At 42.3% G+C, this 24,736-nt stretch overlaps 1 protein-coding gene across 3 annotated transcripts in view; it reads left to right on the top strand.

Moving 5' to 3' along the window:
* The window catches only part of CELSR1 (cadherin EGF LAG seven-pass G-type receptor 1), a 288,234-nt gene that overhangs the window by 196,538 nt on the left and 66,960 nt on the right, over positions 1 to 24,736 (top strand). For all 3 annotated transcript variants that reach the window (XM_050935974.1, XM_050935973.1, XM_050935972.1), the window contains exons 6-8: positions 15,488 to 15,645; positions 16,857 to 17,020; positions 18,887 to 19,012. In XM_050935974.1, coding sequence (XP_050791931.1) covers positions 15,488 to 15,645; positions 16,857 to 17,020; positions 18,887 to 19,012 — 448 coding nt within the window. The remainder of the gene's footprint in view (positions 1 to 15,487; positions 15,646 to 16,856; positions 17,021 to 18,886; positions 19,013 to 24,736) is intronic.

Below are 24,736 nucleotides of genomic sequence, written 5' to 3'. Positions count from 1 at the left end.
AACAGGATGGTCATAATAGGCACCTCTGGCCTTAAAATCTATGAGAGAGGGAGGAAGAGGGAAAAAGATAACACAACTCCAGGCCATGGTGTCTTTTTCAGACAGTCGCTGAAGGGCTGGTTGAGAGATGTGCTGCTTCTCCTTTTTCCCCCCGCAACCAGCTACAGTCCTCAGCTCTACCGAGTGCCCTCTGTAGGGTCCAGAGGAGGTGGTGGTGTGGCACTGTAGAGGCAGTTGTTCTCCCTTTCTATGTGGGAGAGATGGGGAAGATCCATATGTGAAGTGTCCCTTCGGTATGTGGAAGACAATCTATTTCACTGAGTTTTCCCTCAGGCAAACCCCAGTCAGTACAAGTTTCTTCTGGTAAGGGCTGAATGAAAACTGAATAAAACCTAAGAAAGGAAGTCAGGATTTGACTCTAAAGTAATGATACCTGATGTTTCATTATTGTGATGGGGGCTTAAAAGTAACTTATGTCTAGTTTTGTATATCAGAAAACGAAGGGGTAGAGCAGCAAGAGTCATTCCAGGGACACAGAGCTATGAAGTGTGTTCTGCGCTGGAGAGCGAAATTGCTCAGATATTGTGTATACAAGATCAAATATAATTCATGATGGCTTTAAAGAACCAATTATACTGTTAGGGAAGAAATGGACCATACAGACTCTTAACATTTTAATGTCTTTCTCCTCTGTAAAAGCTTTTTGATGAATTATTGTCTGTGGAATTCACTAGCTTGCCAGCATCTCAAGGGATTTGTTTAATCTGTTCTTTATGCACAAACTAAAACAAATCTTCCAGGAACAATCATCACAGTGCATTTAAAGTTTTCATTTAACAAGTCTGCGTTTTGCATGCTGGGCCAAGTCTCAAAGTCTTTATTCAGTCCCAAGCAGACAAAACTGCCATTGGAATTCTGGGAGTTTTGCTTAGGAAAGGATAGGGATCCTGATTTCAAGAGGTGCTGAGCGCCTATCATTCTCCCTGAAGTCAATGGACCAGAGTCTGAATTCCTCACTCGGGGACCCATGCTCCCCTCCACAGCATGGAGACTACAGACTTAGCCTCACACTGTTCTGTTCCCCTAAGCCTGCAAAAGCCACTTCATGGGGTTTGGACTCTGTGATTTGGAGGGGGCTAAGAGGTGGTGGATTTTCCTTCAGATTTGCCTTCCACCCCATCAATACCACTGGAGAAGCTGGCACAAGAAAGTACAGCCTGAGACTGTATTAACTTGGGCAGCTTAACTGCTCTGTACTGCAGAATCCTCCGGGGAGGTTTAATGGGGCATCGTGGAAGCCCTTGAAAGCATGGTTCCTGCAGTGATGATTCTTTGCCCCTCTGTCCACAGCGGTAGAGAAGATGACAAGGCCCTAAATGAGAATTGCAGGATTTCCCAATGGTAGTTTGCCTTAATAAGGGTTTTGGATTGTGCCTTATGTGCTCACTCTAGCTCTCTGATGCATGACATTGTATTGTGATTTTAATGACCCAGTCTCACATGACATTGTCATAAGCAAACTAGGGAAATGTGGTCAAGAGGAACTTACAATAAGGTGGCTGCACAACTAGTTGAAAGACCATACTCAAAGAGTAGTTATTAATGATTCGCTATCAGACTGGGAGGGCGTATCGAGTGGGGCACTGCAGTCTGGTGTGATACTAGTCAATATTTGCATTAGAGATTTGGATAATGGAGAGGAGAGCAGGCTTATAAAATTTGCAGATGACACCAAGCTGGGAGGGGTTGTAAGCACGTTAGAGAACAGGATTAGAATTCTGAACAACCTTGACAAATTGTAGAATTGGTGATGAAGATGAAATTCAGTAAAGACACGTGCACTTAGGAAGGAAAAATAAAATGCACAGCTACAAAATGGGGGAAAAATGGCTAGGTGGTAATACTGCTGAAAAGGATTTGAGGGTTATAATGGATTACAACTTGAACAAGAGTCAGGAATATGATGCGGTTGGAAAAAAGGCTAGTATTGTGAAGTATATTAACACAAGTGTTGTATGTAAGGCATGGGAAGTAATTGTACCACTGTACTCACCGCTGTGAGGACTCAGCTGGAGTGCTTTGTCTAGTTCTGGGCACCACACTTTAGAAAAGATGCGGACAAACTGGAGAGAGACTAGAGAAGGGGAATAAAAATGATAAAAGGTTTAGAAAACCTGATCTAAGAAACAGTTAAACTGGGTGTTTAGTCTCATGAAAAGTCTTGAGAAAAGAAGACTTAGCGGCGACCTATTAGCAATCTTCAGATATGTTAAGAATCATTAAAAAGAGGATGGTGATCAACTGAAGGTAGAACAAGAAGCAATGGGCTTAATTTGCATTAAGGGCGATATAGGCTAGATATTAGGAAAAACTTTCCAGCTACAATAGTAGTTAAGCTCTGGAATAGGCTTCCAAGGGGGGTTGTGAAATCCCCTCATTGGAGGCTTTAAAAATATGTTGGACGAACACCTCTCAAGCACCTCTTAATTTTTTGCATCCATATGTGAAATGAATTTTGTTATGTGGACCAATATGGAAGGGGTGAGGCCGAGGGGTTCGGAATGTGGGAGGGGGCTCAGGGCTGGGGCAGAGGGTTGAGGTGCAGGGGGTTGAGGATGAGGACTCTGGCTCCGGGAACGGGCTCTGGGATGGGGCCAGGGATGAGAGGTTTGGGGTGCCGGCTTCCCTAGGGCTGGGGTGGGGAGAGAGGGCTCCCCGCAATCCTTTCTCACCACAGCAGCTCAGGGCCAGGGGAGAGGCACCTCTCCCTGGCCGTGGCAGCTCTGGCTGGGGTGAGCCAGGGGAGGAGCGCCTCTCCCTGCCTGCGTGGCCCTGGCAATGTGCACCAAATATGAATGAGAAGGATTAAGGCCTTATTCTGTATCTACTGTAATAGATGATTTTCTGACATTGATTATTAGGTTTTTTCCCACATTAGTGCAGGCTGAACATTTCCTCTTATAAACATCACAAAACAGGGCTTGAAGCAATTGAAAATTCCAGTCCTGCCAGACTACATTACAACATTTTAATCAAGTATTGTACACATAATAATAACAATTTTAAACGTCTTTTTATCTATACCTTTGCTACTCTTTAGTTTCAAAGCAGGCATGACCTTATTGCAGCAGGACTCCCTTCCTTCTGCTGAGCAGATCTTTTTTGTAATCTACTTTAATGAGAAAAAACCATTTTAACACTGTGCACTGTTTCTAGCAGAGTCATTTAAATGGCACCTCAGGAATTCAATGTAATACTTTGAAGTGTGCTCTTATCTGTATTCAGTCACACAGAAACCTATAGTAACTTACTGATTTACAGAGAAGTTTTTAAAGTATTTCACATCTATGGCGGTGAGGGGAAACAGCACCCTGGAGGAACTGTCTTTGCACCTGGCCACACAGGAATCCTCATGTACTTTATTGGGTCCCTTCCAAAGGCCACTAACCTGACACAATCACACAAAGTACTTTTATTGAACCGAGAGTGAGAGAACTAATTTCTGAAGGCCAGGCTGTGTCACCTGCACTCATGCTGAATGATACTTTTCTTAGGCCATGGCTACACTTACAGCTGTACAGCGTTGGGAGTTACAGCTGTCTTTGTACAGCTGTGTAGGGAAAGCGCTGCAGTGTGGCCACACTGCCAGCTGCCAGCGCTGCAGTGTGGCCACATTTGCAGGATTTGCAGTGCTGTTAGGAGTGGTGCATTGTGGGCAGTTATCCCACAGAGCACCTCATCCCATTTTGGCGCTGTGCGTTGTGGGAAGGGGACAGAAAGGTGCGGGTCATTCCGCTTCCTGTTCCAACGCCCCGTGGTGCATCGCTACACATCCCAGCAGTTTGGCACCATTGTGAGTCTCCAGCGTGATTTCTGTTAGAAATGGAGCCCGAGCTGCTGAGGACCTTGCTGATGAATGTTGCCAGCACATCATGTTTGGCAGTTGAGCTATTCCTTCAGCTCCAAAGTGACAGTGAGGAGTCCGACGATGATATCGAGTCGCCTGACGCGTGTGACACTAAATTGCTTGTGGCAGTAATGGAAATGCTCAGCACCGTGGAACGCCGCTTTTGGGCTCGGGAAACAAGCACTGAGTGGTGGGATCACATCATCATGGAAGTCTGGAATGACGAGCAGGGGCTGCAGAATTTTTGGATGAGAAAAGCCACTTTCATGGGACTGTGTGAGGAGCTCACCCCCACCCTGCGGCACAAGGACATGAGATTGAGAGCTGCCCTGCCAGTGGAGAAGCGGGTGGCTATTGCAGTCTGGAAGCTGGCAACTCCAGACAGCTACCGATCAGTCGGGAACCAGTTTGGAGTGGGAAAGTTGACTGTTGGAATCGTGTTGATGCAAGTTTGCAGGGCCATTAATTGCAACCTGCTAAGAAGAACCGTGACTCTGGTGCACGTGCAGGACATTCTGGATGGCTTTGCACAAATGGGCTTCCCTAACTGTGGAGGCGCGATAGATGGGACGCATATTCCTATTCTGGCACCACCCCACCTGGATCCGAGTACATTAATCGGAAGGGGTATTTCACTATGGTTCTCCAGGTGCTTGTGGATCACTGTGGGCATTTCATTGACATTAACACAGGCTGGCCTGGAAAGGTGCATGATGCATGCATCTTTCAGAACAGTGACCTGTTCAGGAAGACGCAGGCCGGGACTTTTTTCCCAGACTGCAAGATCACAGTAGGGGACGTCGAAATGCCCATTGTGATCCTTGGAGACCCCGCTTACCCATTAATGCCTTGGCTCATGAAACCGTATACAGGGAAGCTTGACAGGAGTGAGAACCGGTGCAACTACAGGCTGAGCCGGTGCCGAATGACTGTGGAGTGTGCTTTTGGCCGTTAAAAAGGGCGCTGGCGATCTCTGTATGGGAAGCTAGACTTGGGGGAAAGCAGCATCCCTGCTGTTATATCCGCGTGCTGTACCCTCCATAATATTTGTGAAGGGAAGGGTGAAACATTCAGTCAGGCATGGACCTCCAAGGTTCAACGCCTGGAGGCTGAATTTGCACAGCCAGAGAGCAGGGCTACTAGAGAGGCCCAGCACAGGGCTGCAAGGATTAGGGATGCCTTGAGGGAGGAATTTGAGGCTGAAAACCAACAGTAATGTTGGTGCCTTGTTGGTGCCTTGCACGGGAGTGAAGTGCAGTGGTTACAATAGTAGGAATCTGTTTTTCCTAAAATGATTTGCAGTGCCTGTTTCTTTCCTGGGCTATGGTATCTTTCACTTTCTGCAATAATAAAGACTGTTTTCAAAGCCAATAATTCATTTATTGAAAAGAAAATAACTTTCTTGACAGACACACAACATTTTGGGAACCTGAAAGGGCAGGTGGGTGGGGTGGTGAACTGTACAGTCACAGGTTTGAATATGTCCTGTCTGGAGTGCTGTGCAATGACTGCTGCACTTCAGAATGAAAATACTGCGTGGTGATGCGGGTTGAGTGCAGAGGGTAAGGGTCATAGTTCTCAGGGCTGGTTGGTGAACTTACAGGTGTTGGGGGCAGCTGGTGGTGGTAAGAACCTGGATGCTGGGGAAGGGGGTTTGAAACTGACATTGGGGCACAAGGGAAAGAGCTTTGGGATGGGGGTGTGTGTGGCACGGTAGTGCTCTGCCTGCATGGCTACGAGTGACTGGATACAGTCCGTTTGGCACGCCAGGATGCTCATCAGCTGCATTGTGCTTTTCTTCTTAGCCACTGCGTTTCTCTGACGGATCCTGCTTTCCCTTTGTCTCCAGTCCTGCAGTTTTTTACTCTCTCTGACAGAGTGATCCATAACTGCTTTAAGCATGTCTTCTTTGCTTTTTCGCGGTTTCTTCTTGAGGTTTTGTAGCCTCTGCCCAGTGGATGATACGGGCAGTCCAGTAGTCAAGGACACTGTTCGAAAGACAAAAATGGCAACAATTAAAACAGGACACAGGCTGCATTGTTTATAATCTCACTCAGACAGTTATTCTCAGACAGTGAAAGAGTTTACAGTCTTCACTTTAGCATACTTTTCCCATACCAAACAGAGTGCATCTAACCCACAGGAGGCAGGAAATGGTGAGTAAGGAGGAATGATTGCTTCAGTGCTGTGCAGGGGTTTCTGTGCGTGAGGGAGAGCAAAATGCTGCAGGGGGCACCTACACTGAACACTCTCCCAACAGTTTCCACGGGAGTTAATCCAGGAAGATATCTCGCTGCTGCGGGTCACCTGGGAAGAGCGGGAGGGTCTTCTACAGCAATGCGGATTCCACCCTGGCCCCTATGCAGCTTGCCTGTGTGCAGCAATGGTCCCCCACCCCTCGCAGCACAGTGCCGCGAATGCGTTAGCCTGACTGGGACAAGGACCACAGTGACTCTCCCTATAAACTTGCGCAAGCGCATTGCCCACGCTCTGGCTGAAACTTTTGAAGAGATTACCGAGGCCGATTACCGCGACATGATAGACCACATCAATGGGCTATTTCATATCTAGGCATGCATGCATGCAGCCAACCCCCCCCCCCCCGAAACATTTGCATCCTGAAACTAAAAGCTGCTTACCGGGAATCCGCTCCTCTGCTTCTCCTTCTCCAACTAGTTCCAGCTGTTGTGACTGGCTACCTTCCTCCTGGCTTGAGAAGAGCTCCTGGCTGCATGCCTCCTGGGACTCCGGGGTGTCTCCCCCCACCCCAGTACCCTCACTCTCGGTTTCCTCCCCCCCTCCCCTTCCCCGTCCTCTAACCCACCCTCCCCTCCGCCCCCGCTCTGAAGTGTCCATCATGGTCGTCAGATTGGCAGTGGAGTCACCCCCAAGTATCGTGTCCAGCTCCTTGTAAAAACGGCAGGTCATGGGGGCAGCACCTGAGCAGCGGTTTCCCTTGCAGGCTTTGCAATAGGCACTCCGCAGCTCCTTTACTTTAACCCTGCACTGCACTGTGTCCCCGTCATGGCCCCTTTCCAGCATGGCCCTTGAGATCTGCCCATAGATATCGTAATTCCTACAGCTGAAGCGCAGCTGTGACTGCACAGCTTCCTCCCCCAAACACTGATGAGGTCCAGCAACTCGCCATTGCTCCATGCTGGGGCTCGTTTGGCACTTGGAGGCATGGTCACCTGGAAAGATTCACTGATTGATTGCACTCCACACCTGGCTGAGCAAACAGGAAAGGGATTTTTAAAATTCCCAGGGCATTTAAAGGGCGGTTCACCTGAGGCCAGGGCAGTAGAGTGTGAACTGATGAGCAGAGTGGCTGAGCAGGCATTCTGGGATACCTCCGAATACCTCTGGAGGCCAATAACAGCGCTTTTGGTGGCCACACTGGCGGAGCAGCGCTGCATCACCAGAGCTGCAGTCATTGTTCCCCAGGCAGAGGTGGAGTACATGCAGTGCTGTAGCCAGGGAGATACAGCGCTGTATGTGCCTTGCAAGTGTGGACAGTGAGTAAGTTGCAGCGCTGGTGGTGGGTTTACAGCGCTGCAGCTCTCCAGTGTAGCCAAGGCCTTAGCAAGTTATTTTATGGAAGAAAATGGGACTACTCCTAAGTAAGATACTATTCAGGGTGAATAAGAGTGGCATAATTTGGTATTTCTAGGTATTTGTAGGACTCTGATCAGTAATGGTTGGGCTTCAAACACACAATTAAACATGATGAATTAAAACAGAACACTTACATAACATAATGCTTAGGTATGGAGGGTGTTTAGGGCTGAGGTGTGGGTGAGGAAGGGATTGCTGGACTAAAAGAGGAGTGTGTAAAGGACAGGGAAAATGTGGGGAGAGGAGCAAGAAGAAGAGCGCAAAGCATAGTAGGCAGAAACAGTGAGAGCAGGCAGCTGGAAAGTTGCAGTGATAAGAAAAGGGTGGGGTAAAGGAACCAACAACCAGTGACAATACAGAATAGAGAAAAACATTGTACAGGGTGGATGAAACAGACCAGTCCTATGGTAATGACTGTATGGATTGTGATACCTAGGCCCTTGTCTGAGAGGAATGGAGATAGTCTCCAAGTGGTGAAAAAAGGCGCATCTTGCTGCTGCCTCTTTAACAAGGAGCAGAGAGGAATCCAGTAATACATAGCGGCTGGGCACAATTTTGATAGTTTTGACTGGTGGCTTCCAAAGAAGGGTGTGGCTCTTTCACTTTCCCTACCAACATTACGGCTCTCTTCCCTAGGCCAAGCTTCATCCAGGCACTGGTCTCTTGTAGGAGGTATGTCATATCTGTGAGGATGTTGGTTATTTGTGCTGGATAAGAAATGTACAGTTGAGTGCCATCAGCGTATGCATGGCATTACATAATTTCTTCCCAAGGCATCACATATACTGAAAAGGAGAGGGAACAGAACTTGAGCTTGTGAGGATGAGAAGCTGCTGCCTATTATCATTTTTGAGTGTGGTAGAAAGGATTGATGAAAATCAGTTGAGTGCTACACCATTCACACCAGCTAGCTCTTGTAGGGACATGAGCAGTGTCTCATAATTGACTATGTCAAAAGCAACCAGCAGGTCAAGCTGTATGAACTTCAGAGTTTGGCCTCTGTACATAGCCATAAGGAGGTCACCATTCTGTGCTACTAAAGCCATTTCAGTGTCATGACTCAATCCTGATTGTGAGGAGTCCCAGGATGTCACTATCACTTTGTTTAGGAAAGGGAATGGTCTGGTGATTTGGTTTTTGCACCATTCGATCCATTTACTGGAAAGTGCTTTTTTTTTTTTGTGTCACAAATTCTTGTGAGTGTGTACAGATTCAAGTCAAGAGCAAGTACGTTCCAAAAAAATTGCCTTTAGACTATTCAGTGAATAATGCACATCAAAGGAATGAAAAGCTTGTGTAATAATTTGTCATATTTACCTTTGGTGACTATCAGAATGTATCAGAGTGGAAATATGTGACGGATTCTCCAGTCTTTATACTGGCTTGTTTTAAAGGTGCTGTTCATTTTTTCTCTAGAAATCAGCAAGGGGCAATTTTACAAAGCAGAAATTAACTTTAATCTGTTTGTCCTAATCTGGCCCAATTTCCAGTTGCCTGCCTGATTGTTCTGATCAGTGCAATCTATAAGTTCATGTAGCAGCATTAAGCTTGTCTGGTATTTACGAATTTATTTCCCCCTAAGTTGTAAATGTCACACTTTTTTTGGTTCCTGCTGATTTATTTGTTTTTCCAGTTTGTTTATTTTTTGGAGGGGATTGATTCCATTTCTGTGCCCAGCGAGACGGTGTCTGTAGCTGTCAGTTAATGAGCTTTTTGACCGCTGAAGCGGTGAAGTATTGCCTGGGAATCTGAAGGCTTTTTTCCCCCCTTTCCTGGGTTAGATAGTTGGGCTGAGGCCAACAGGTTAATGAAAGGGTTCTCTGAGCATGGCTAGCTGCCTAATGAGACTGAGCATGTTTGAACCAAAACGGCACCACAGACTTCCAGCATCTGCAGTAGACTTTGGAAGGTGCTCCATTTTCTGCTAATTATTACTGGAGCTAGAAAAATTGTGAAATAAGTTGGTTTGAAAGTATATGAACATGCTGCATTTTACCCTACAATACCACTAATAATTTTCTGAGCTAAACAAACAAAAGTCTAGAAAAATATTAATTTAAAAAAGAACAACTAGGAAACAGATTCTTTTTAACCTTTAACCTCTGAAAATACTCAATAAATCATTAGCTACTCATTAACAAAAACAATGTGTGACTTACTGACCAGGAAACAAAAACTTGGAAGCTTTTATAAAGAAGGGGTACCGTTGGTTTTGGAATGGCTTTTCTTTTTTAAAAATAAGTTATGATAATGGCAAACTGTGTATTAAGTCTTGACACGGAAAAGGACGTTAGTCTAATAGCTTAACTTTTTAAAATAGATGTTTTTTGTGCAGTGAGCTAAGCAAAGAATATGTTTATAATATGCACCTTCATATCTGTCCCCTGAGAAGAAGTGGATTGCCTTATGCCAAGCTTAACTAGGTTTGTTGTGTCTCCCTTTCAAGGGTACTCATTTATGTTTTTCACACTGTTGTTCTTGTCTACAGTTTTGCTGCAAAGCTGTTTCCTCTGTTGTCACTTGCTTCAAAGGAAGCAAAGAGGCCACAGCAGACTGAAATATTTGTAATAGAAATGTTTATTGTTGAAATGAGCCTGCATTGAGTTCCTGAAACATCCATAACAGTGGAACAATTTTATGAGGTTGAATAAAAATATTTTTTACTCTCTGGATGTTTCTGGAAAAATAAAGTGGGCACTTCCACTCAAAAATGTACATTTGTGAATTTTGAGAAAACTGCCACTGATGAAGGAGATGAAGGTGATGCCACCATGAAAGCCATGTGGTCTGAAGGATTAAGCACAGAGCAGGAAATCTAGAGTTGGTTTCCCACCTCTTGCACTAACTGACCAAAGAAACATTTTTTACTTTGCAACCATTGTCATTAAGTACAAAATATTAAATGTTGTGGATCTGATTTATTTACAAATAAATCCACAGAAGTTTGGACCATTTTGTTAAACTAGCCACTGAACTTGGATTGTGACATTTGAGAAATATAATTAATACAGTACAAAAAATGTAGCCATTAAGTGTTTAAGACAGAGCCTGCATTATCCCTTAATCTGTGGATCTCTTCTCTACAGTATTTACCATGAGACCATCTGTACCTTTAATAGATAACTGAATGGAGCATGAATTATTTAAATATTTGCTTTCAGTGGCTGGAACTTCTAAATCATATTGAAGTACATCAATTTAGCATTGTCTCTGATTTTTAAAGTAAGATACTGACAGGATATTAAATTTGCAGACTATAAGACAGATACATGTTCTGTTGACCCCATCACTGTAAAACTGAAATTTCACAGATTAAGATTATTAGCATTTCACAGATTAAGATTATTAGCATTTTAATGTGTGAATGTTCACCTGTGAGAGTATATATATGTTTGTTTATGTTGAAGAGTCAGGAAAAAAGCCAAACAGATTGCCACTTCTCAGATGGATCTTACTAGAATCTGACTTGACATCTTGAATAAAATACATGTGTGGAGGTGTCACTTGAGTCTGCTATAGACCTTAGAAATAGAAAATCTGCACCCAAAAGGATGTCATCTTTACCTTTGGGCTCTGAGAAGATGGTTCCTCTAGATCACATTTGATGTTATTCATTGAGTCTGAGACATCTCCCAGGTGCCTTTATTATGGTCTGAAGGAGATAAGTGATCTGATTAAACAGGCTTGGGAGTCTGGAACTTCTTCATTATAATCGTGACGCTAACCATGGCTCCCTCTGTGTCATGGGGAATGCCATGGGTTAAACCTTAAACCTCAGATTGTCCCTCCTTAAAATGGTGTCAGAACTCTAACCTCCCTCACTGGAGTGTTGAGGCATAGTTAATGTTTTTAAAGCTCTGTGGAGATTGTGTGTGCTAATTGCCCTTATCTGAGGGAGGTAAATATTATTATTGCTATTTTACAGGTGGGGGAAAGTCAAATACATGGAGGCTAAGTGATATGTCCAGGCTACAGAATGAGTCAGCGTCCAAAATGGGATTAGAAATGAGGGGTTCCTGGCTCCCAAAAGCCTATGCTTGATTGATTAGCCAGAGCTGCTTCTTACCCTTATCTAAATAAGACACGAACCTGTAAGGTCATTCATTGGCAATGTAGCAAGCAAAAGTAAGAATTGGTGCAACGTACTTGAATGTGGGACATGATAATGACGAGAATGCTGTGCAAGGTGCAGCTTGTTTTTGTGAGGAAGAATCAACTTCATTTCTAATTTGCATATGTGGAACTGAGACCTCTGTGTAGATTATTTTTTGGTTATTTATTTATTGAGCTGTTGGTACCTCTGCATATTTCTCACTTTTACAGCATGTGGTCTTTGAAGTTTGAACCCCAACGTATTTCCACACAAACACTATGTGGAAAGGCAGCCCTTAGGGTTAGACAGTGAGAGGTAAATTTTCAGCTCTGTGAGCAGGATTTAGTTACATGACTTCCATTAACATTAATGGGAGTCATGCTGGTAAATTCCTGTGCACCACACTGAACGTTTACTCATGAATGCAGAATTACTGTACAGCAAAGCTAATGAAACTTGGCTTTTAGGTAGCATGGTGTTTCAAGAGGAGATTTTCAAAGGCACAAAGGGCAGCTCGGTGCCCAGTTCCCATTAAAAGTCATGGGAACGGAGCACCTAACTCCCGCTTGTGTCCTTGAAATCTCCCTCTGAGAATAACAATGTGAATGTTGCTATTTTTTACTGAACCTATCTTCTGTAAGGGCCCAGTCCTGCTCCTGTTGAAGTCAATGGCAAAACTCATTTGTCTTCCATATGAGCAAGAACCAGACCCTAAACAGGAATGCTTTGTCTGCTATCATGTAGTCTCACCAGTTTACTTTTCTTTGCACTGTTATCCCTGATACATTGTTGCTTTGAACCCTTCTGTCTAAGGAGCAGTTACTTGATTTATTTTAATATTTACTTACATCATTTTAGATGTTTGTCTTTTTGTTGTAAAGTATGCCCCATGCCAGGTGCTGGAAAGGTGGATATTGTAACGATATTTAAAAGGAAAAAAAGACTCCATAGACACCAACAAACTTTGTCCCTTACCAGCAACTGATCCCTCCCTTTCAGGGAGTCTTGGAGAACAAACAGGCCATGCAACATGAGAAAAGTCAGAAGATTCAGGATTTTTTTTTAACTGAGGCAAGGAGAAAGTTCTGTAGTTGGGGACCCCTCAATGACCAACAGGCTGCCATATTCTGTATCAGTTTAAGCTTCCAAGCTTTTCCAGACTTAAGGTATAGCCTTAAGAACTGTAGATTAACTCTAATACTCTAATCTTGAGGTGTTAAAGATCAGGATCACTGTGACAAAGCATCAGCTAAAAGAAAAAGTTGCAACTCCTAGTCAAATATAAGGGACAAAAAGCTGCCTTGGCCAGTGTAACTACTTGATATCCAGAAGTAGTTGTGGATTCACTAGGAAATCCAGGCTGCAAGCCTAATTAACTGTGGGCAGACTCCTCCAGTGGAGAGAGAAGATGCCCTCTGGCAACTCCTTTGGTGCTTCTAATTTAATAAACAGACTTGTTTAACTAAAACATCTTGAATTTAAGTGTTAAGTTTTTCTTCAAAATGTATAACATTAGTACCAAAAATGTAAATTACAACTGTGGAGCAGAAGGTTTTGCTATTAGCTGGAATATTTTATTTATTAATTCCTTAATTTTGACCAGCTTATTACTAACATTTTCAGCATCACATCTATGTATGCTCCCAATCATTTCCAAATTAGACTGCTATGTAGCCCATAGAATCTGGGAAATACAAAACGTGCCTTAATATCACTTAATAGAGGTCAAAACCTTTACATGAACAGCTGCCAAACTATGTGATCATGTTATCTGTTCATAGAGGAAATGGAAAATACTTTCCAACTGGAATTGTTTGAGACCAGGAAACTTGGTTTTAAAATGTTTTTATGCAGCAGTATAATTAGCTTTATAAATGAAGCTGTTATTCTTTGCAGCTCATGAAACTGTTAACCATTTCAGTAAGTTCATGCAAAATCTGAAACTGACAGAATTGATCTTTTATCCTCTTGTTACTTCCTGGTTTGCAGTACAGATAAACTCAATACCAAAGAAATGTGCCATGTAAATGACTATATAAGACTATATAAGTTGTGAAAGGAATGCACTGCAAGCTAAAAGATCATAAGAATATCTCTCTGATTTAAATTATGTAATAGGTAGAGTATTAAATCCTGAGTAGCCCCATTGACCTCAATGGGATATGAATAAAATGAGCAGGATTTGGCTCATGCAATGTTGTATATTACATACAGTGTTCTCATAGAAGCTGTGAAGTTAGAGAAGGACTCAATTGCTTTCTACAGCTATGAAATGTGAAAAATGACTTTCTTTTATCTATTGTTGTTGTTTAGTTTAGACTGATACTGTTATTGTGTGCAATGTTGTTGTAGCCCTGTTGGTCCCAGGATAATTAGAGAGTCAAGGTGGGTGAAGTGATATCTTTTATTGGCCCACCTTCTCTTGGTGAAAGAGACAAGCTTTTGAGCATACCTAGATCTCTTTCTCATGGTGAGCTTGAAAACTTGTATCTTTTAACAGAAGCTGGGCCAATAAAAGATATTACCTCCCCCACCTTGTCACACTGTTACTGTGTCTCTTACAAATATGTTATTCCTCAGTTTGAGGGATCTGTATCTCAGTTTCCGGGTGACTGTTTAGTTCTCCTCTTAGTTACACAGGTGTCAGACTGAAATAACTCTTTTGAAGTTAATGGAGCTATAAAAAGACAAAGGATATTCTTGTGGTTAAGACCCTGGGTGGAGATTTGTGTTCAGTTCCTGGTGGTGCCGTAGACTTTTGTGACCATCAGTCATTTTTTTTCTGTGCCTCATTTCTTTGTTTGTAAAATGCCACACCTCCGCCCCACAAGGATGTTATATGAGCATAAAATTCATTAATGCTAGTGAGGAGCTCAGTGCTATAATGGGAGTATCCAGATAGACAGTATAAGAAGAGAACTGGTCTTAACATTTGTTGCCAGCCCTGCAAAACATTTGTGACCATGTTTCTCACCACCCACAAAAATATTTGACAATGTTGGCCTATGTGATGGAAGCAAGGCCATTGAAGGACCGAGTGTCAGAGCTGAGAATGGTCCCTTGCCCTCTGTCCCTCCTTTAGTCCACAACACCATACTGCCTCTCTGTGGAACTGCCTCTCCTTGTGGCCTGAGGTCGTTCTGTCTACTCAGCAGAGGAGCTGGCTCAGGTACTAGCAGGAGTCGTTGGGACTCTGAGGCAGCCCTATTGCCATCAACAGTAGTTGGGTGACACAGTGGTATACAGATCTGGAATCTTCCCCAAAATCAAGTAACCTATCGCAGTATTTTTTTCTGCACTCAAAAGCCCAGTCCTGGGTCGCTGTGAAGGGGGTGTCATTCTTTTCAATGAAAAATTGGTTTCACACTTTTAACCCTAGTGAGACATATTGTGTCAGTTTATATTGTCAAGGCTGTTTTTGCAATGAAAAGAGTGAGAAATATAATATTTTTAGTGAGCTCTTCACTTTAGATGAGAGGGGCGAGTTGGTGACAGGAGTGGAATTGTTTGGAGACCGTCCTGTGTTGGTGCAATAGAACCGTTTGAAGTGAGCTGGGCCAAATCACTTTATCAATAGAAACGAGGCATATATAGCTTTTGGCCGAGCTACATACCTATTTTTCAAATTCAGATCAAGAGTGAAAAATCATCACGCTATTCTTCTGGATGCTTGTTACTATTCTCAGATTAAGTCAGCCATTTTGTTTCCTCTTGCACAGTTGAGTGTCCCACCTTAACTAGTGCATGTTTGGTTGCACAGCCTACTTTAGTCATCTTAGAAACAGAATGATGCTGTGTGAGTGGATTGCAGGCATGTTGATTCTGCTGAGTTTGTAGCCTTATTTACAGGTATGTTGTTTATTTTCTTAAAGCCCCACATTGGCCGATTAGGAATTCCTCATGGACCTTCAGGAGAGAAGGTGGCAGTAGTAACAGTGGATGACTGTGACACTGCAGTGGCTGTGCGCTTCGGAAGTCTCATTGGGAACTACACATGTGCTGCCCAAGGAACTCAAAGTGGCTCAAAAAAGTAAGGGCTTTTTACAGATATTTATTATTCATTCTCATATTTAAAAGGAATTGAGCAATAACACGTGGGCAGTGAGAAGAAAAGCACACGCAGCAAAGAGTTTGTAAGAAAACAAACTGACTAACTTTAAACTGGCAGATGAAATTCAGAGCCCATAAGTGAAAGGCAGTGACTATCAGAAGGAGCAATTTAAATGGCTCATACACATTGTTGAGTCTAAAGTAACTGTAAAGACACAAGAAAAATTGTTTGGGATCATTGTTGAAAGCTCAGTGGAACATTGTACAGTGACAGTCAGAAAAGCAAATAAAATGTGAGGCTGCATTAAGAAAAAGAGTAATTCTGAAAAGATTTTGACACCATCATTTAAATTAATGGTACATCATCCCATCTCAGAAAGGCTATAGGAAAAAGAGAAAAGATCCAGAGAAGGGCAATGTAAATCATTAGATACACGGAAAGTCTTCTATCTGAAGAAAGATTGAAAATACTAATATTATTTAGTTTAGAGAGAAGATGCATAACAGGTGAGACATGATAGAAATTATGTCGAAAAGGCCAGTCAGGTGATTATATTTACTCTTTTCCAAAATAGAAGAACAAGAGGACACTCATTGAAGTTAGAAGACTCATTAACATTTAAAACTGATTAAAAGATATACTTTGTATAGGTTATATAACTATCCAGCAGTACCTACTGCCACAGGATGTTAACATAAGGAGCCTAGGAGGATTCAAAAAGGGACTAGCTATTTATGAATAACAAGATTATTATCCATAGTTACACCAGCCAAAATAAAAGTGTATATAACATAGCAACCTTCCTGCTTTAGGCTATAGATCAACATCTCACTACCTGGGATTAAAAAGAAATTTCCATAGATGCATATTGTTTCATAATTTTCCATTTACGCCTTCTAACATAGCTAGTACTGGTCACTGTCAGAGACCAATATTTGACTCTATTGGTATGGTTGGTATGGCAGCTCCTACAGTCCTAAATTACGAATTTGCAGATAATTTTATTATGATTCTTTTTGATTATTGAGATCGGTACTTGCGGTCTTGCGAAGCTAAATCCTGCAAATAATGAGCTAACAAAAAACAGTTAAATAGCTCAGATTTCTTTAGTCAGATTAGCTGTGAAGAAACTGTAAAGTAAAGGAGGCCAAATAAATGAAAATAATTGATCTTATTTCTTACTTCTTTAGATCTTTGGACCTGACTGGACCTCTCCTGCTTGGGGGTGTCCCAAACTTGCCTGAAGATTTCCCTGTGCACAACAGAGAGTTTATTGGCTGTATGAGGAACCTCTCCATTGACAACAAGCCAATCGACATGGCTAGTTTCATAGCCAATAATGGCACTCTTGCAGGTATAAACTTTCAGATCTTCAAAAGGCCACAAGAAAAAGCTTTCCGTCACTCTCAGAGTTCTTGTGCACACCAAGAACCAGATTTTCAAAGGCAGATGCATGGAGTATGCATGGAAAACTGCAAGTGCAACCTTTCCATGTGAAAAATAGCACTTGATTGGCAGGGTGCGAACTGGTGTGGGTCAGCTAGTTGTGCACGTACACAGTAGTGAGGCACATGCACATTTTTGCGACGACAGTCCTTGAAATTTTTGGTCCCAGGAGAAATCCTGCCCTCCTCCTCCGTTCCCGCACCCCTGCAATGCTGCCACTGGATATGGAAGGCCCAGTTGGTCTTGGAACTATTTCAGCTCAGCTGAACAGTAGAGGGAGAGGATTTGGGAGTAAGAACAAGGAGTCAGCCCAACCCTACCCTAGTGCGGAGCAGATTAGATAGGGTTATGGGGAGAGGGAAATATGCTTTTACTCTTCACTGCCAACCCCTCTGCCATCTCTCTGGGAGAAATATAACAGGCACAGAAGCTGTTGCATCTTTGAAGCTGTCGTAGCCACCATGGAACAGTCTGGAAAATAAGGGAAAAGTCTTTCTAGCCTGTCCACTGTATAAATCTCCTACATGTACGCCGTTTGTTTGAGTTAGGTGAAATTAATGCCAGTGCTGAAGACCAACACAATGTCCTGAGGCTGTGTGCACCACTTAAAGAAAATAATGGCATGTAGGAGGTTCACGAAGCTTCTGTAGGTCCTCTGCACTGAGAAGAATATCATCCAGGGATTTGCACATAGAATTTAGCCCTAAATGAACATTGCTCTAAGTCGTGTTTCAAGCACTCTGATGGCAAGGTGGTACTTGAGCAGCACATCTGCCCTGAACTGTAGCAGTTGCACCAGAATTTCTTTTAATAACCCTCCATTTTCATGTGTTTGCATCTCAGTTATTAAAGCTCACTGTGCTCTGAAACTAAGTGTAATGAGGTCAAGAAGAGTGGAATATTTTAACCAGTTCTGGTTCTACTTTAAAACAAATGCATTAGCTCTCCAAACCTGAAATGCAAGCTGCTCAGAAGCTTGTGCATACTTATCATGAGTTTTAAAAAAATATAGTTTAAAAATGAAACATGAACTGCACTTCTTCTGGCCCACTGAATACCATTGTACTGCCTTATAAAGTGACCAGTTTCTGAGTACAGTCTCAGCTGTCTGGCTCCTGTATTGGAAGAGGCAGCAAGTGGGAAGTGGTGCTCAGATCTCCACAGGACAGAGAAGAGCAAATCACTTATTTGTAAAAGTAGTTAGTTCTTCTCACAGCCTAGTGGAAGTCTAGTTCAGTGGTGCACTAGAGGAGGCACTCACGTCTGATCCTGTGTGTTCTTTTCAGGTAATTAATGAGTAGTGACCATGAGTTGAGGGTGGAACTTCAGCACTAACTTTGAATTATCTAGCTTTTGCCAGATTGTGTCTTTACCTTAAAATTAGCTAACACAATTCAGTTTTTCATCTAGGTAAATATGCTTCTGCTTCAGGGGAAGTAGAACAAAGAAAGATTTCAGTTTGGTTGCTTTCTGATTTGGAGGCACATTTCTACATAGTATCACTCCACTGGCTTCAGTAGAGTTACACCAGAATTAAGTCCTTGGTCTCTATCTGAGAGGTTTCTTGGTCTCTTTTGATCATATGGCTCTCAAAATGTTGTAATGCTTTAATGATTTCCTTTCCCTTCAGAATTGAAAAAAGCCCAGAGACGGTCACTCAGAAACCTATTGTTAAAGTAATTTTAAGTCTGTTTTGGTGTTATGCAACCACCATTACTAAATACACAGATGTGGAATGGTTTTAGGCTGAATAGCTCTGGTTTCTAAATTCCAGGTTGTGCAGCTCAGAAGAACTACTGTGATACTAACTGGTGTCAAAATGGAGGCACATGCATGAATAAATGGAACACCTACACTTGTGAGTGCCCCCTCCGGTATGGTGGGAAAAACTGTGAGCAAGGTAGGTGCACAAGGCTCCCAGTGTGTGTGTCCTCAAGTTTACCTGTGTGTTTTGGCATTTAGTTTTTAATAATTAACTTCTCATAATGTATATGAAAGTTTGAGATGCTTTAGGGGACAGATAATGGAATATTGCAATGAAGTGAAAAATTCATCCATTATATATTTGAAATAATTGTGTGTGCTCATCTATATATTAAAGATGGGTGCTGACTTTTGGTTCAAAAAGCAGGAAAATATCAATCAGGAAATCCTATTGAGATAAACAGTAACAACTTTTCTCTTTTCCTATTATCTATTTACTAACATTAGTGAATTAGTTCTACAAAGCTTGGCACTATTCATAATTTACTTAAAATAAAACTATCTGATCCAAAGCACATAGAAATCAGTGGAAAGATTCCCTTTGACTTTAGTGGGCTTTGGATCAGGCCCAAAATGAACATGGACTTAATTATTACTTCCTTCAGCGGAAGGCAGTCCCTCCTTAATAAGAACACTTTACATTTTATTGAGCTATACTTATGATTGAAAACACTGTGTATAGATATGTAAAACTTGTTAATAAAATATAGGAAAGGAGCAGCAGGTGTGCTTTATAAGGGAATGAAAAATTTGGACCCAGTTACTTTCCTGGGGAGGTAAGGGAGGTTCCTCATTAGGAAAACCATAGCTGGAGGCTGAGGCTCAATGCAGCAGCATTGGCATTACAACCCAACCCACAGTCTATATGGGAATAGCAGCTAGCCTAGGTTGCTAATTTGTAGTGATGCTCCCATTCTAAGGGGAAAATCCCAGCAAAATTAGGTTTAGATTGCTTTCTAAGAAATAAAAGTTCTGATTCTAGCCTTACCTTCCCTAGTGTGAATCTGGAGTGACTCCATTGAAGTGAATGGAATTATTCCAGATGTACACTGGTGTAGTTTGACTCATACGTCTTTGAAATTTGAACAGGGGTTTCCTTATTCCGTATCCAAAGAAAGTTAGGCACACTCTTGCTTCCCACTAGCAGGAAATAAATGCTAGAGTGATTATTGGATGATGGTTCCTCAGAAAGAAAGACCTCATTTGTCATGTTGCCTGATGACAGATAGCTTTGTCAACCATTCGCTGGTTTCCATCATGTGTTATATAGCATCTGACTGTTTAATCTCTCCACTGAGATTAACTGTGTGAAACTGCAGGACTGGATGATTGGCTAAAATGGCAGTGCCTAATTCTGATATCATTCATACTGGTGTAAATGTGGAATAATTCTACTGAAGTAAAGGGGCCTGAGTCTCTTCTCTCTTTCTCCTAGTTTTGGGTAGAAAGATCAAGAGTTTTATCAAATTCATATTTTCTTGACCTATTATACCAAGAAAAAGAGTCTCAGATCATCAGGTTTTTGGAGTAAAAAAAATTACCTTACTGGCTATTTTACATAATTAAAAGGTACGTTTTAATACCTAATCATGATTTGAATCATAACCAGTATGATTCATGGTAAATGCAACAGTTATATCCCCCATTGCAAAGGGTTCTCATTCATTAAATATAGTGCTGTAATACTTATTCTTGCCAAAGCTTCAATTTCTTGAAGAATTTTCCGTCTGTAGGCAATAGGTCACAAATAACTTACTTATTTCTCATACTATAGTTGTGGGGCAAAATATCCATTAAAGACAATGCAGAAATTCAAAAAGAAGGGAGCTATTAGCAAATGTGGGCAATGATTTCAGGAGCCGAAAGTTGAAGTCAATGGGAGCTACTGATGCTCAGCACTTTTGAAATTCAGGCCACTTATTTAAGTGTCTAAATATAGACTTGGGAGACTTCTGGTTTTGAAAAGTTTACATGTAAATGTGAAATCCTTATTTGGGCTCAGTTGACTGATACATTCTAAACAGCTGTTTTAGCAATTTTGCATCTCATTCAACCTCACTGAATATATATCAATGAACTTGGCTAGGCCAAGAATCTATCTTATTTGAGTGTTAAGCTCTTCAAGACAGGGGCCATGTTGTTACCCGCACACAGTTCTCTGTTACACACACACTAGGGCACTAACCTTTACTTTGCCATGGGCTCAAGGCGTAACCCTGTTACTTTAGGCACACCCACCCTTTCCCAGTTCCTAGGGCTTTGGGTATAAGGCACCCAACTCTACCCTAAACTTGTTGCCCACACGCTCTAGAACATCCCACCTCTACCTAGTTCGTAGGGCTCAAGGCTTCCACCTCTACCTAGTTCCACCCTTTCCTAGTTCCTAAGGCTCCGGGGGAAAGGTACTGGGGGAAACTTTACCCTCCATGGGCTCTGAGTTCTACCCCTCTGTGGGCTCCGGGAAAACACCCATTCCCTGTGGACTCAAGGCTTAATCTTTTGTGGGTTTATGGGGTCTTTTACCAGTGAAAGAACCTTACACAGTAATAGCCTACTTATCCTCTATTTATTAACAATCACCAAAACAGAATGCACATGCAAAGCATACAATGCACACCATTCCCAATTAGGCAGACAAACTTTTCCTGCTGGCCAGTCAAGATCAGGTCATCGGGAGGACTCTAGCTTTTGCATGGTGTTGAGGTCTGGCAGTTCTGATCTTGGGGTTATGTCCTGGAGTTGGTTCCCAAGCACTTCCTTTTTGACCCCAGTTTGAGTCCTGCTTAGCTGTACCTTAACCAATCATTTAACTAAAGTATTACTAAACAGTTTTCTAACCAATCCTAACATATTGTAAAACAATTCTTTAACCAATCATACCCCACCACCTTAATTGATTTACACCTAACAAAATTAGTTATGTAAAGATAGAAACAATCAGAGAACCAGAGAGAGACCATACAGATGAACAATAGAGAAGTGGGGACCATAAAGACAAACAGTAAAGAAGTAGGGATTTCACAACCACAGCTTGTTAAGTGATTTCTTGCCAGGCAGAATGCCATCAGACAAAGTTTTCTTTAACCATCTTAAGATCTGTTTCTTTATCTGGTGATGATGGACACTATTAGGACAGGATCACCTTCTTAACAGCCCAATATTAGGCTGTTTTAATGTAATTTAGATGGAATGTGAGGATGTGACTTTGTGCTTCTTAGTTCATGGCTGCTGTTCTCCTAATGTGGCTGCAGACAAAGGCCTCAGACCTTACACTATGGCTACAGGAAAAGGCCTTATCCTTACAATGTCATCCTGTGTGTTTGTACAGTGTCTAGCACAATGGGACCTCTAGTCCTCATAGGTCCTTTTGGCCACTACCATAACCCAAGTAATAATTCATTATACCAATAGCTAGGAGTCCCCTGGGGGTTAGAGGAGGACAAAGCATAAATGGAAGAAGAAACCTGCATCTAGCTCCTTGAGTGCGTGGAAATCTAAACAGAGCATTAGCAAACCCAACAACAAGCCAGTATGTTTACATTTGTCATCTGTAGACAAGGCCTCATGTCCTCCATAGCAAGCTGTTCTGTGGCAGAGTCCCTTGATCCTGTGGCCCTCTGGTGAGGCAGACAGGACATTTGGTGATAGCTTCATTTACATTAAAAAACAGAGATATTTTAACAAGTTAATTATGAAAAAGAATGAAGGAAGCATAAAAGTAGCCCATATGTTGTTTACATTGCCCACTTTATCAGAGTGCCAGAGATTATAGTATTGACCACACACAGCTGTGTTATAGAAGTTGGGGGGTTGCTGCATAGGGGACATTTGGAGATTTTGGCACCCAGGGTGGTGTGGGAAGCAGTTTGAGGTTGTTTGCTTAACGATGTTTCTGCAAAAATGATGAGCAGTGAAACCGTAACATTGTTGACATTTAAATAATCATGTTTAGGGTACAGTATTAGCTCCTCAATCAGGTGAATGGATAAGCACTCAGAGTATTGTTTCAGGCTATCTGCAGGGTCAGGTAGACATCTCTGCATCATTTACACTCTGTTCGTATTGCCAAGGTTATCCTGCAAAGGAGAGCTAGAAACATTTATTTTAAAAATGAAAGTTTAGATTTTGGAGCACAGTTCTGCAGCAAAGGATAGGCAAAGAATGGATTATGTGGCAAATGCCACAACTGTGGAATACATGAGGTTCTGATTGCAGACCAGTGTTTCTCAAAGAGTTTGATTTTTCCCTCCACTGGCTGGGCTTCTGTGGAGTTCTGACTGTACTTTAAAGCTGCTCTCCATTGGTGAGACCTTTTGGGGAGAAGAGCTCTGAGGGGATGAAACAGTGTGTGTGTGTGTGTGTGTGTGTGTGTGTATACACACACACACAGGAGTGAATCAAGTCAAGTGTATACAACAGTATTGAACTGTGGAGTACTGATTATTTAGAGAAACGAATTCAAAATGGTGAAGCTGCACTATGAATTCTGTTGTTCATTTCCTTCCCTGTCTAATTGTGGTGAGCTGGCAACAACAGCTTGCTGTAGAGCGTGGGAAAACTTAGGTGTTAGAAAAGAGGCATGGCTAATTAGAGGACTGTATTTCAAATTGCAAGCAGCAGCTTAAGCCTTATCAAGCCTTATGAGTTCTAATGTCCCTTGAGGTGAACTTGTGCTTCTGTCATCTACTGAGATGTACTGTAGAGCAGCTGTTTTAAGGGCCTGATCCTGCAGTCTCTGCACACACAAAACTCCAATCTACTTCAGTCGGAGTTACACGTACATGAGTGTTGCAGGATGGGGACCTAATTGCAGGACATAAGTCTGACAATAATGTGCTTTTCACTGAAGGCTGTGCCCAGTGGTCACTGTGTAAAGTATATTTGCTCAAGATTAGAGACTGGGGCAATGTTATGGGCTTCTTCCTAACACTGGAGCATTCTCTTCTGTGCTGCTGAGGCAGATATTTTATTAGTTGCACAAGAGCATACCCGCTGCCTAAAGTTGGGTAATTCAGACAACTCACCAGCCTGGCTCTGGATGATTTGAAATTCATTAAAAGTTTCCTGTTGCCTCAGAGCCATTTCCTTTGTGCTTAATCTGTTAATTAGAATCAAGTAATCCGAGATACACTGGGGCAAATTACTACTCTCATACTGCCTGCCTTGTTTACCACTTCCAACACCAAAAGAGATATCGATATAGTTCTTCAAGTAGATGCAGCTGTGTATTGTGCAAGCGCAGCTTACTGGAGCTGGAGAAATTTGCCTAACAGTACCCACAAGGGTGGCACTTGCACCTCAGGGCTGTAGCCCCTCCCTTTGCTATATGAGGCAGTGCTGCCCTAACCTTCCCCTCAGTTTCTTCTCACTGCCTGTGACTGGAGTCAGAGTTGTGTGTGGTTATCACCTCACATTCTCTATCTTAGTTTTTCTGAGAATTTCCCTTCCTGTAACTAGTTTTTATATAGTTAGTAGTACAGGTGAACATCAGAATTATGAACCCCTCAGGAATGGAGGTTGTTTGTAACTCTGCAATGTTCATAACCCTAAACAAAAGGTTATGTTCTTTCAAAGGTTTTCAACTGAATATCGATAACACAACTTTGAAACTTTACTCTACAGAAGAAAACTGCTGCTTTCTCCTTTTTTAAAGTAGTTTATGTTTAACACAGTGCTGTACTGTATTTGCCCTTTTTTTTTTTTTTGGTCTCTGCTTGCTGCCTGATTGTGTACTTCTGGTTTCGAATGAGGTTTATGGTTGACTGTTCAGTTTGTAACTCTGGTGTTCGTAACTCTGAAGTTCTACTGTACTGTGGTTCGTCTTAGTTAAGGTTAAGTTAGATTTCTTTAGGACTTCCTG

This window comes from Gopherus flavomarginatus, chromosome 1 (genome assembly GCF_025201925.1).
Source record: "Gopherus flavomarginatus isolate rGopFla2 chromosome 1, rGopFla2.mat.asm, whole genome shotgun sequence".
Lineage (NCBI taxonomy): Eukaryota > Metazoa > Chordata > Testudines > Testudinidae > Gopherus > Gopherus flavomarginatus.
Note: the sequence above shows the minus strand (reverse complement) of the source record. Positions and strands in the feature narration are given on the sequence as shown.